The sequence below is a fragment of the Ambystoma mexicanum genome, chromosome 6p (assembly GCF_040938575.1).
Source record: "Ambystoma mexicanum isolate Mex_15411 chromosome 6p, UKY_AmexF1_1, whole genome shotgun sequence".
NCBI classification, from domain to species: Eukaryota; Metazoa; Chordata; class Amphibia; order Caudata; family Ambystomatidae; genus Ambystoma; species Ambystoma mexicanum.
Window position 1 is genome coordinate 36832308 of NC_090935.1, and position 13769 is coordinate 36846076.

The window sequence follows — 13769 nt, forward strand, 5'->3', positions numbered from 1 at the left end:
CGACGTCTCGACGCCGACGAGCACCGCTCGGATCGAAGCCTGCCGCCTCATCGACGCCGTTCTACCTCGTTTGTTGTCGGACGTTCGACGCCCCGTGTCTCCCGCTTGAAAGGGAAGGCATTCAAGAAGGGCCGTCGATTCCCCGACACCGAACACCGAGTTCCTCGACGCTTCTCGACGCCTCTCGACGATCCGTGACTCCTGCTTTAAAGGGGGTCATTCAAGAAGGATCTGTCGACGCCTCTTCGAAGAACTCGACTCCACCAGGTACATTGGGGGGGTAAAAACATTGCAGGAGAGAATAAGACTATTGAACAATATATGGACTGGGCTTGTGTTATATCTCTTTATTTTACAGGTTGCCCAGGTGGGGGGATCTCCACACAGAACTGTGTCCAGTAGCTAGGGCCAGTATTCTGCCTATTGTTTCAACCATCTTTTGTCTCTCCTCTCTCTATTGCTGGTTTCCTTCTTATTGATCTGTGTGCCATTTTGACAGTTTTGTGAATGCACTTTAATGAGGTCTAATATTAGTGGTACCACTTTAGAATTGTAGATATTTACCATTATTGATTTTCCTGAGCACAAAGTGCGTTATTGTGATAAGTGTACATAACCCTTGAATATTAATTATATAAAGACTGTGTTTTCAGTAATACAGTGTGTGGACATTCCTTTGTGGGGGCTTGGGGATACACTGTACTTAAGAACCAGCCTGCATCACCTCCTGAGAAGCTAGGCCTTGATTGCTCGCCCACTGCTACCGTATTAGAGAATCTTGGCTGGGGTCCTCTGTGCCTCTCCTCTACCATATAGAGAGCAGAAGTACAGACCCCCCCACCAGTCTTTACAAAGCCTGGTGGCCAGCGGTGGGATGCTTATGGTTTTAAGACTCAGTGTATAACCGTGCCACTTACAAAATATCCGCACTTTTGTTAGATTAAGGTTCGGGTGTGTTCCAAATAACTGCATTACAAGCAATGGAGTCCATTGCAAATGGTAAATTGACTCGGATGAGCTTAGAGGCTCTCCAGAGTGCTTGTGAAGCCAGGGAGTTAGACTTTGTGGATAAGTCTAGGGCTGAACTGATAGCTGCCCTGGTGGATTACCAGACTGATGGTGAAACTCTTGAGGAAGGGGGGGATGCAACCAGTGAGGACTCTGCCCCTGGGGTTGTCGCTGAATCTGTTTCTGAGAATGCCGCCATTCCTGCTGCCTCTGTTCCAAACCCCAGCAATTCCAGGGAACTTGAGTTATTAAGGATGAAGTTAGCCTTTGAATATCGCAAGTTGGAAATAGAAGCTGAGCTTAAGAAAGAGGAGCTGGCACAGCAAGTGGAACTCAAGAATAGGGATCTTGCGCTCAAAGAAAAGGACACTGAATGTCAGAGAATCCAGCTAGAGAGAGCTAGAGTGGAGACTTCAGCTAGACCAATTGAGAGTGGCAGGTCCCCAGCCACCAAGTTTATGAAAGATTTGGTTGGTGTGTTTGTGGAGGGTTCAGATATCCTCCAATGGATTGAAGCGTTTGAAATGGCTTGTGCAATTCATGATGTAGATAAAAGAGATTGGGCTAAGTGTTTGTTAAGCAGAGTGCCTCAAACTGGATATGACTGTATTCTGAAGCTGAGTGTGGAAGAAAGGGGTCAGTATGAGTGTATGAAGTCTGCTTTGATTGCCAAGTTTGGCAAGACACCTACCCAATACCTTAAAAGGTTCAGGGAATTTAAGAAAAGAGAGAATGTGTCTTGGGTTGACTGGGTGAGTACTGCGCACATGAACATGATGGGGTGGATTGATGGATACAAGGTGAAAACTTTTGTTGAGTTGTCCCACCTCTTGTTTTTTGAGCATTTTTCTGAAGCCTGTTCACCAGAGCTGCGTCAGTATGTGGCTGACCAGAACATTTTGGACCCCTTTAAGCTGGCTAGGTTGGCTGACAAGTGGGTCTCCCATCGGGTGTCCCCTAAGGACTCCAGTGGGAAGGACAAGGACAAAGAAAAGGGGGCCTCTCAGAAAGCTGAGGAGTCCCAAAAGCAGTCACAGTCGGGTAAACCAAAACCTTCCTCTCCTAAGACCCAAAAATCTAGTGGGGATAAGTCCTCTGTGGGTGGGAATAAGAGTAGTGGTCCACCTGCTGCAAAGCAGGTTCCCAGTGGTTCCAGTACCGTACCCCGCACTCCTGGCACTTGTTGGGATTGTGGGGCTCTGGATCACAAAAGGGGTGACCCCAAGTGTAAAGGTAAGGCACTTGGAGTACAGGCTGTCAGCCTGACCTACCCTTACCCCGTGTCTGAGGTGGAGGCCACTGTCCTCCCCTCCTCTACCGGAATCACCTTTGGTGCTCCGGTAGAGATTTCCTTAGTGTCCCTTGGGGCCTGGGACCAGTACGCAGAAGTACTGGCGACTATCCCACAGAACACCCGTAGGTTTTTGAGAAGTGTCCTCTTGAATGGCCAGCCTTCTACTGGTTTGAGAGACACTGGGGCAAGCATGACAGTGGTGGACAGGACCCTGCTCAAGCCAGAGGACTATGAAGGTGCTCCTCTGCAAACCACCAGGTTAGCTGGTGGGCCTCCCAAATTATCACCTGTAGCCTTAGTCACCCTCATGATTGGAGACAAGACAGCAAAGCTTCCTGTCCTGGTTCAGGACAATGTCCCTGCTAACATTATGTTAGGTAATGATCTAGTGGAGTTGGGGTTGATCTCGGATGGTCTTCCCCTGACTGCTGCTGCGGTCACTAGGTCACAGGTGACACCGGGTCTGGCTGTGAGTCAGGTACCCGAGCCAAAGGCGAGGCCTAAGGCAAGAAGAAGGAAGACCAAGAAGGCCACCTCTGTGGAGGGAACACCTTCTCTTCCTGCTGTTCCGACAGCACCCATTGGGATCCATGCTCCGGACGGGCTGGGTCCAGTGGAAAACCCAAACTCAACTCCTGTGGGAGAAGAGACAGAAGACTCTCCTGTGGGAGAGGTTCTTAACCCGGAGGAGCACCCCGACCTTCAATGCTTGTTAGCTGAAGGGGGACCCTCCCGGGCAGACTTCTGTAAAGGACAGAGAGAGTGCCACTCTCTCGAGGGTCTGAGGAAACAGGCCCTGTCCCAGGCACAAGGTGAAGTGTCTAGGACATTCAAGATTTATTGGGAGGGTGAGCTCCTTGTTAGTGAGCCCACTAAGCCTGAACCTGGTGCCCGCAAGAGGTTGGTGGTACCCCAGGCTTACAGGCCCTTCCTACTGCAGTTGGCGCATGAGGTGCCCTTGGCTGGTCATCTTGGGACTAAGAAGACTAAGCAGAGGCTCTCTGCCCATTTCTACTGGCCAAGGATGGGGGTAGAGGTGGAGTCCCACTGCAGGACCTGCCCCACTTGTCAGTTGTCTGGCAAGACTGGAGGCAGGATCATTGCCCCACTGCAGCCATTACCAGTGGTTGGCACACCATTTGAGAGGGTGGGCATCGACATCGTCGGTCCCCTTGACCCTCCCACTTCAGGTGGACATCGGTTCATCCTGGTCTTGGTAGATCATGCCACCAGGTACCCTGAGGCAATACCCCTTCGGACTGTTACTGCCAAGGTGGTTGCCAGGGCTCTCCTGGGCATTTTCACCCGTGTTGGATTCCTCAAGGAGGTTGTCTCTGACAGAGGATCCAACTTCATGTCTAGTTACATGAAAACCATGTGGAAAGAGTGCGGGGTAACCTACAAGTTCTCCACCTCTTACCACCCCCAGACCAATGGTCTGGTTGAGAGATTTAATAAAACTCTCAAGGGCATGCTAGGTGCTTTGGAAGAGCCCCTAAGGAGGAAATGGGATCTCCTCCTGCCATGCCTGCTGTTTGCTTACAGAGAGGTACCTCAAGAGGGTGTTGGTTTCAGCCCCTTTGAGTTACTCTTTGGACATCCCGTGAGGGGGCCCCTCGCCTTGATCCGAGAAGGCTTGGAAGCCACCCCTCCAGGTCCCGCCAAGCAAGTGGGGGACTATGTGTTAGGCCTCAGGCGGAGGATGACACAAATGATGGGTCAGGCAACAGCAAATCTCAAGGCCAGCCAGGAATTGAACAAGTACTGGCATGACCTTAAAGCTTCGCAAGTGGATTGGACTCCGGGACAGGAAATCCTTGTGATGGAGCCTACCAAGCCTAGAGCTTTGGCAGACAAGTGGACTGGACCCTTCAGGATCATCTCCAAGATGGGCGAAGTCAATTATCTGGTTGACATGGGAGCCTCTGGGGTAGCCCCCCAGGTATTCCATGTCAACAGGCTCAAGCCTTTCCACAGGCGAGCAGAGGTCTCATGTCTCTTGCTAGCTTCAGGGCAAGAAGAGGATGAGAGTGAGCCCCTTCCTGATTTGCTGCATAGCAACCCTCAGGATGGCTCAGTGGAGGGAGTACAACTCTCTCCCGATTTGACAACAGAGCAGCAGAGGGCCTGCAGGGCTTTGCTCCAGCAGTATGCCTCTCTGTTTTCACTGACACCGGGCCTTACACCGTGGTGTAAGCACGAAATTGACACTGGTGACAGTGTGCCTGTCAAGAGCAGGAGCTATCGTATGTCAGATACCGTCAAAAACCACATCCAGGCTGAGGTCGCCAAGATGTTGGATCTGGGTGTTATTGAACCCTCAACCAGTCCCTGGTCCAGTCCAGTGGTCCTTGTCCCCAAGGCAAGTTCCCAGGCGGGTACCAAGGATTGGAGATTCTGTGTGGACTACCGAGGAGTCAATGCCGTCACCAAAACTGACGCGCACCCATTGCCCAGGGCTGATGAGCTCGTGGACACCATAGGTGCTGCCAAATTTGTGAGCACCTTTGACCTTACCTCAGGCTATTGGCAAATAGCTCTGACGGACCATGCCAAGGAAAAGACGGCGTTCTCCACACCTGAGGGACTCTACCAGTTTAGGGTCATGCCCTTTGGGTTGAAGAATGCCCCTGCCACCTTCCAGAGATTGGTCAACCATGCGCTCAGTGGGCTGGAAGCCTTTTGTGTGGCTTACTTAGACAACATTGCCATCTACAGTTCCACCTGGGAAGAGCATTTGACACATCTGGATAGGGTGTTGCAGGCCTTGAAAAGGGCTAACCTCACTATCAAGGCTACCAAGTGCCAGATAGCTCAGGGGAAAGTTACCTATCTTGGTCATGAGGTAGGAGGGGGTCAAATCCAACCTCTCTCCAGTAACGTACAGGACGTACAGAACTGGGAGACTCCCACTACTCAAACCCAGGTGAGAGCCTTTTTGGGCCTCACTGGGTACTATCGCAATTTCATGGCAGACTATGGAACCATAGCTGCACCCCTGACAGCTCTAACTTCGCCCAAACAGCCTAGGAAGGTTAATTGGACTGAAGACTGTCAGAGGGCCTTCAATGGCTTGAAAGAAAGTCTGTGTAGGGCACCTGTGTTGTGTGCGCCTGACTACAGCCGACCCTTTATCGTCCAGACGGATGCCTGCGACACCGGAATTGGAGCTGTCTTGTCCCAGTTAGATGACAAAGGGAGAGAACACCCTATCATATTCATCAGTAGACAACTCAAGGGTAGAGAACTTAGGTGGGCTACTGTTGAAAAGGAGTGTTTTAGCATAGTTTGGAGCCTTAGGCGTTTTAGGCCCTACCTTACGGGGTCTACCTTCAAGGTCCAAACAGATCATAAGCCCCTGAAGTGGCTTATGCAGATGAAGGGTGAGAATCCGAAATTGCTGAGGTGGTCCATTAGCCTGCAAGGGCTAGACTTCACCATAGACCACAGACCAGGGAAGAGTCACGATAATGCGGATGGCCTTTCCAGAAGGTATGTTGACCGTCTGGATGAGGGTGTCTATCCCGTGGGAGATTAGACACCCTCCACCTCAGTCTGGGGGGGGCGACTGTGATGCTGGAAATGCATCAGAGGGACAGGGCCTCTGAATCCTTGTCCTTTTCTGCCTTTTATCGTGTGTTTTGTTATGTTTTCTGCCCAAGAGTCCATTTGGGACTCCTGGCAGTGCAGCTCTCTCTTTTGGTTTGGTGAACAGACCCATGGGATACCCTTATGGCACCCCTGGGTAGGGGTACAACCCTGTGCCCCTAGTGTATGTTTTTGGGCACCTGTGGGTGGCCCACAGAGCAGGGTATGGGCTGGTGGCAGCTCCATGCTGAATTGGACAGGTGCTCTGGGTGTCCTCCATTTTGGGATACCCAGGCCCTGCCATTGGGATCAGTTGATTCCTGATAGAAAACAAGATGGCCCCTGTGGCCTCTTGCTTTCTATTGCCTGTTGTCTTGTTTTTCCCAAAGTCCTGGGAAGCCCTGACTCTGTCCCTTCCCCCTGACTGGCTGTTGGGTGGAAGTTCCATATATGGTGTTGTTGTGAAGGCCCAGCTAGACTGACTGGAGCCTTCCCTTTGACTGTATGTTGTGGGTACCTCCTGTGGGTGGGACCTGGGTGAATGGAGTGTGTGACCAATATACACTTCTTGTTGTGGTTGTCTAGTTTCTGGCATGTGAGACAAAGACTGAGACAGCCCTGCCCGAAACTGGCCTGAATGCAGTGTGTAGTGTTGAATGGCTGGGTACTTGTCCCAATCCACATTCCTTGTTGTGAGTGTCTGAAAGGGAGGAGTGTGGCCTGAATGCACTGTGTGCCTGATTGGCTGACTGACTGCATGAATGCCCTTCTGTGTGATTGGCTGCTGTGTGTGTGCCAGCAGTGTGGATGAGAGACAGAATAGTATATCTGGGGACCTCTCACCACTGGAAATTGTTCAGAAGCATTCAGAAGCTGAGTCTCCACTCAAGAGTAACTGGATTTGCTGATCCTCGACGTCCAGCTGGAAGAAGAAGACTTGCTGTGGCATTTGCTTCGACAGAAACTGAAGGTTGTCGAAATCGTCGAGGACTGACCCGAGAGAGGACCTGGCTAGGCGCCCTCTTCCCGTGCTCCGAGGGACCATCGAGCACCGCTGAATCTTCGCCGAAGCGCCCTGGAAGTCAGACCCTCGAAAGGCTGCCGACCCGAGACGGGACCGCCGAGGAGATCGAAGTGAAGCACCCGGACATCGACGCTGTCGAAGTCCATTGCCGTCGACCAGGGTTCGCAGGTCTGTGTAACCGCTGGAGGCCCGTCGAAGTTGTGTTGCCCAGCCGTGGGAACCACTTGACGCCGTGCCGCCGACGACCGGAGCCGTCCGCTCCTTGCCTAAGAACATTTGACTCGAAGGACTCCCTCGTCCGCACCGTCGACCGCTTTTGTCCCGCCGGAGAAAGTCGAGGACGACCAACGCGCCGAGGAGAATCCGCCGGTGGGTTTCCCGCCACCTCACGACCCCAAAGACTCGAGCGACTCGACGCCCTTGCTGGGCCACCGTCATTCACAATCTTTGCGGTCCAGAACTAGTGTCGCCGAGGTGCCCCGCACGCCTCTTCCTCGCAGGACGCCGACGTCTCGACGCCGACGAGCACCGCTCGGATCGAAGCCTGCCGCCTCATCGACGCCGTTCTACCTCGTTTGTTGTCGGACGTTCGACGCCCCGTGTCTCCCGCTTGAAAGGGAAGGCATTCAAGAAGGGCCGTCGATTCCCCGACACCGAACACCGAGTTCCTCGACGCTTCTCGACGCCTCTCGACGATCCGTCACTCCTGCTTTAAAGGGGGTCATTCAAGAAGGATCTGTCGACGCCTCTTCGAAGAACTCGACTCCACCAGGTACATTGGGGGGATAAAAACATTGCAGGAGAGAATAAGACTATTGAACAATATATGGACTGGGCTTGTGTTATATCTCTTTATTTTACAGGTTGCCCAGGTGGGGGGATCTCCACACAGAACTGTGTCCAGTAGCTAGGGCCAGTATTCTGCCTATTGTTTCAACCATCTTTTGTCTCTCCTCTCTCTATTGCTGGTTTCCTTCTTATTGATCTGTGTGCCATTTTGACAGTTTTGTGAATGCACTTTAATGAGGTCTAATATTAGTGGTACCACTTTAGAATTGTAGATATTTACCATTATTGATTTTCCTGAGCACAAAGTGCGTTATTGTGATAAGTGTACATAACCCTTGAATATTAATTATATAAAGACTGTGTTTTCAGTAATACAGTGTGTGGACATTCCTTTGTGGGGGCTTGGGGATACACTGTACTTAAGAACCAGCCTGCATCACCTCCTGAGAAGCTAGGCCTTGATTGCTCGCCCACTGCTACCGTATTAGAGAATCTTGGCTGGGGTCCTCTGTGCCTCTCCTCTACCATATAGAGAGCAGAAGTACAGACCCCCCCACCAGTCTTTACACCCCCCAACCTGCACTTGCCCTTCTGGGACCCCCACCTGGTAGCCTGTCTTGGCCTCCCCCTTGAGTCCTTCCAGGCCCGAACCTCACACTTAGCATGTGAATTTGAACCTCCCCTGCACTCTCCATTCCACTGGCAATGTCCACCTGCCTCTCGTGGCACTCGTTTAACCCACAGGCCTATCCGCCATGACCTGCACTCCCCGCTCCCCGCACTTCTTGTTCTGCACTTGCACGATCCGACTGTCACAAGGCCTAGTTTGACCGTTTTTTGTTTTTGTTTGTCATCCTTCCCCCTCCCCCTTGTCTTGTTGCGCCTTGAAACATATTGTGTGTAGGCGCATTTTTAAGTCTGTCTTTGAAGTGATTGTTATAGCAATCTCTGATATTTGAAGTAAGGGATAAGTGCAAATGTAGCCAATAATCCAGTGTACCTATCACCTCTGCTCTGTCATTTTTACATGATTTCTCCCCATTGGAGCATTTCTACTCTTCCCCCCTGTTAAGAATCCTACCCTGAATAGATTGCACTTCAATGTCTTACTGAATACTACATTAAGTACATTCAGCACTACAACTACACTGTGTCCTCCTGTTATATATTAGCCCTGTGGTAATTTACATGTAGAAACTAACAATGTGCATCTCTTTCATTCAATAGGTGATGGACGCCCAGATTAAAGGCAGCAACAGCTAATCTGTTAAATTCTAAGAGATGTATTCAGGGTATTTATCGATTGCAAGCCAGCTAGGATAAACGCACAAAGTGTAAACGTTCATTGATGGAATATGTGATTTCACTCCAGGAGCCAGTTGTCATGGGAATGTAAAAGCCTACTGGATCCAAGATGGATTTTACATGTTAATAGAAACATGTCACATGTCACATTTTGCAATATATAGAGAACATGTATAGTTTTATAACCATATTGAAATCACAGTGAAAGCACAGTGGAATCACAGTGAAAGCACAGTGGAATGTAAGAAAGGACTATCGCTTAATTTTTCTAAAATAGACTGCCCGAGTCCCATTTTTTTTTAATATATATGCAGAATATTGGTTTTTTTTAAGGATTTGAAGGATTTTGTAAAATACCTGTGAGTACAAACGCGCATAAGCAGTATCCATGCAATAAATGTGGTAAATGCTTTAGTAAGAAGGGAAACATTGCAAGCAGAGAAAACATGCACATGAGAACCCGCTGTGGGCTGCGGGCTGATTGAAAGAAAAGCTTTCTCCGAAGAAAATTCTTATTTCTCATACCAGTACACATAGATGTGAGAAATCTCATAAGAGCGCTGAATGCAGGAAAAGCTCTGTCGGAAAGGTCATCTAATTATCTAATTTACCATCAGAAAACACATTCTGCCAAGAAATTTCAGCAGTGCACTGAAAGCGCGGAAAAGCTTAATTCACAAGGTTTTATATCATTCACCACTGGAGAATGCATGCAGGTGAGACACCTTATCTGTGAACTAAATGTGAGGAATTCTCTGATCAGAATCATAGTCCAATCCCCCGCAAAATAATACATAGAGGCAGGAAAATGTATCAATTCACTGAATGCAGGAAATACTACAGTAAAATGCAAACTCTTATTCACTTCCACAGTACACATATCGGCCAAAAATCTCATCCATGCACTGATTGTGGGAAAAGCTTCCAGCAGAAGATTACTCTTATTGACCACCAAAAAATACATACAGGTGAAAAACCTTATCAGTGCACTGAATGTGGGAAAAGATTCAGTCATAAATGCAATCTTATTAATCACCTAAGAATACATACAGGTGAGAAACCTTATCGGTGCACCAAATGTGGCAAAAGCTTCAGTCGACAGGGTCATCTGATTAGTCATTGGGAAACGCATACAGGTAAGAAACCTCATCAATGCACTGAATGCAGTAAAAGCTTCCGTCAGAAAAGATCTCTTATTCTTCACCAGAGGACGCATACAAATGAGAAACCTTATCAGTGCACTGAATGTGGAAAAAGCTTCCAGCAGACGATTACTCTTATTCGCCACCAAAGATCACATACAGGTGAAAAACCCTATCAGTGCACTGAATGTGGCAAAAACTTCAGTCTTAATTGTAATCTTATTAGTCACCAGAGAACACATACGGGAGAGAAACCTTTTAAGTGCACTGAATGCGAGCAAAGCTTCAGTGATCCACGTAATCTTATTAATCATCAGAAAACACATACAGGTGAAAAACCTCATCAGTGCACAGAATGTGGGAAAAGCTTCAGTCAAAATTGCAGTCTTATTCGTCACCAGAGAATGCATACAGGTGAGAAGCCTCATAAGTGCACTGAATGTGGGAAAAGCTTCAGTGAAAAGCAATCTCTTATTTACCACCAGAGAAGGCATACAGGTGAGAAACCGCATCAGTGTTCTGAATGTGGGAAAAGCTTCAGTCGGAAGAATGCTCTTAATAATCACCAAAGAATACACACAGGTGAGAAGCATCACCAGTGCAGTGAATGTGGGAAAGTGTTCATTCGTAAGAGCCATCTTATTGACCACCGGAGAACTCATACAGGTGAGAAACCTCATCAATGCACTGAATGTGGGAAAAACTTCAGTCAAAATTGCAATCTTATTCGTCACCAGAGAATGCATACAGATGAGAAATGTCATCAGTGCGCTGAATGTGGGAAAACCTTCTCTGAGAAGAATACTCTTATTCACCACCAAATAATGCATACATGAGAGCAACATTATCAGTGCAACGAATGTGGGAAAAGATTCATTAAGGAGCAATCTCTTACCACCACAGACAAAATAAGCTGAGTACCCTCATGAGTCCACTGAATGAAAGAAACCTTCAGTCAGAAGAATACTCTTATCAAACATGAAAGAACACAGACAGACAAGTAACCTTATCAATACACTGAGCTTACGAAAGGCTTCAATCATGAGTTTCGACTTAGTTGTCACCAAAGAACAGATACAGGTGTGAAGCCTCATCAGTGTACCAAATGTGTGAAAAACTTCAATCAGAATTTTCAACGTGTTATCCATCAGAGAATGTATGCAGATCAGAAACCTGATGCACTGAACGAGGGAAACATTTCAGTCAGCAGAGAACTCTTATTAGTCACCAGAGAATATGTATAGATGCATTCTAAGGAAACATAACCTAAATGAAAATTAAAAATGAAATGGTGTCCTATGTAACTGGTATTATATTTGTTAAGGCTTACCAAGATGATAGCAACAGTCTAAGGAAATGCTCTATAATTGGGAATTGGGTATCCTACCCAGGAAGGCACCGAGAGGGATCTCTTATGCTGCATTGTCGATCTTTAAATCAATAATTGGATACCATTTTAGTTTAACTAGTGTCCTACTCTTCATACATTATTTATAAGCATTGTCTTCAATTATTAATTTATTTGCATTGTTATTCCTATAAATAAAGTTACTGTCTGGGGTCGTCTTCTATAGGAAAGGAAATGGGATATTACTGTGAATAACCTTTACAGCAGGGCATACTTTATGTTTTCTGTTGTAAAGTACTTTTATTATATGTCATAAGAAACATAATATTTCAATCAACACCCCATATAACAAACAATTTTGTTAGAAAGTGCTGCATATTTGTATTAAATTAATCTAGGATCCTTTTAATTTCTTGTGGCAAAGTAATGGATTTATCATATTTCCCATCATATTGCTTGAAAATATTTGTATCAGAGTACAATTATGTGACCTGTTTTTCTGCAATGTAATAGGCAATAGGGAACATGGAGCGTGCTGCAAATTTAGCTAAGTCTCTATTGCATTACACTTTGAACCACAGCAAGAAACCTAAGGATACCAACTCATGTAACAAAAGCACATTTTACTTTACTATTCCTATGTGAAATCTGGACAGTTATTTTGTTGTATTTTTGCTCCTATGAAAACTATGTAATGTGGCTTGGTACACCAGCAGCAAAGACACTGCAAAAATGAATTATAGTAGTTAAAATATTCTCCTCTTCCACGCTCTACACTCCTCTGAAGAGGTAAAACATTATGTAATCTTACAATGTAGGTTGTCACGGAGCAGTGGAGAGATGTATTGGCATTGATGTCAGTCACATATTAACTGGTCCCAGATTTAGCAGAAACTAAAAATCTCAATTCATACTCCTCTGGTTCAAAACACCATATAACAAAAACACAGAAGTAACAGATTCAAAATTGGCAAAAGTGTCTCGAAATGTGTCAAATATAAAGACACCAAGCTCAAATTGGACAAAAACTGAAAATAACAATGTATGCTCGGTGGGTTCACTTAACCATATAACCAAGCTTATCAAATGCAAAGGTACCCTAGTTTATCAAATGTATAGATGCCTTTTTCAAATGTAAAGATGGCCAAGTTTGTCAAATTCAAATATGCCAACACGTGTTTCGACCCTCTGGGTCCTCATCAGGGCACACTTTACAACACAACTCTCGAATTAGAATGGTGCACTATACATGATAGTCACTTGAACATATTGAACATCTGGTCCTCAATCAGATCATTTGAACATCTAACATGATTGTGTACAATAGGACTCTGTTGGGGGAAAGAAGGAGGGGGAAAGCAGAGGAGAAAACTGCTATTTAGAATGTTTGCAGGGTCTCCAAAAGAGACTTTGATCAATACAATCTTGAAATACCCTTTAGTTAACATGGTTAATGAAACGTTCCGGTTACCTCTGAATTATAGCACTGTCAGCATTCTGTAGTGCACAGGCCTCCAACTTACTTTTAAGGGGTTTACAAATAAGCTTCTCATCAGTAAGTGAATACTATGAGTGGGATGTGCAAAGGAGCCACCCTGCTACTGCTGATAAATCATAGACCCTTATCAGTTAAGACTGTGTGAAAATAATACTGCGTGAAAAATAGGTGGGCAAGGTCGATGTATTATCACTCTCACTTCTGTCTGTAATAAGTAGTTTGCTGATCTGCTCCTATAACGTGAAAGGTGCATCACTTTATTGGTATAGAGTTCTATGAGCTGGGTGTTTGCCTGTGTAATTAACAAAAGGGCGCAGTGAATTTGGCGTAAAGTTCCAACTTTTGGTAAAGTGTATTAAGTGCAACAAGGTGATTGTATCTGTTTAGAAATAGTGACAAGTGAGACAGGGCATTAACGCCAAAAGCCTGCTTACCTCTTTGACACGGTTGCGTGGTGTGCCGTTTATTCGCAGCGTTGTTGTCAAACCCAAAGTCTGTTTATAATGAGATTGTTCTCAACAAGCAAGATCTGCTTACCATTTTAATACTGTGAAAGGGTTCCCATTTAGCAGGATAGCCGTTACTAGCAATTATTTCCCCGGACCGCGCATTTGCCGTGTCCTCATCAGATGCGATACTTGTATGGGGTCTGCTTGTTGTCATGGTTACGTGCTGCAGAGGGGGAATTATAGGGTATTCTCAATACCATGGTATTTCAATTTTTGATAGCACGCTGCTACTGATTCTACAGTTTTGCACAAAGAAATGTTTCT

At 46.7% G+C, this 13769-nt stretch overlaps 1 protein-coding gene across 1 annotated transcript in view; it reads left to right on the top strand.

Moving 5' to 3' along the window:
* Positions 1 to 11454, top strand: part of LOC138511177 (zinc finger protein 84-like) — a 282820-nt gene extending 271366 nt beyond the window's left edge. The window contains exon 2 of the mRNA XM_069626683.1: positions 8931 to 11454. Within this exon, the coding sequence (XP_069482784.1) occupies positions 9817 to 10986 (1170 nt within the window). The 5' untranslated portion in view covers positions 8931 to 9816 and the 3' untranslated portion in view covers positions 10987 to 11454. The remainder of the gene's footprint in view (positions 1 to 8930) is intronic.
* Positions 11455 to 13769: the final 2315 nt, after the last annotated feature.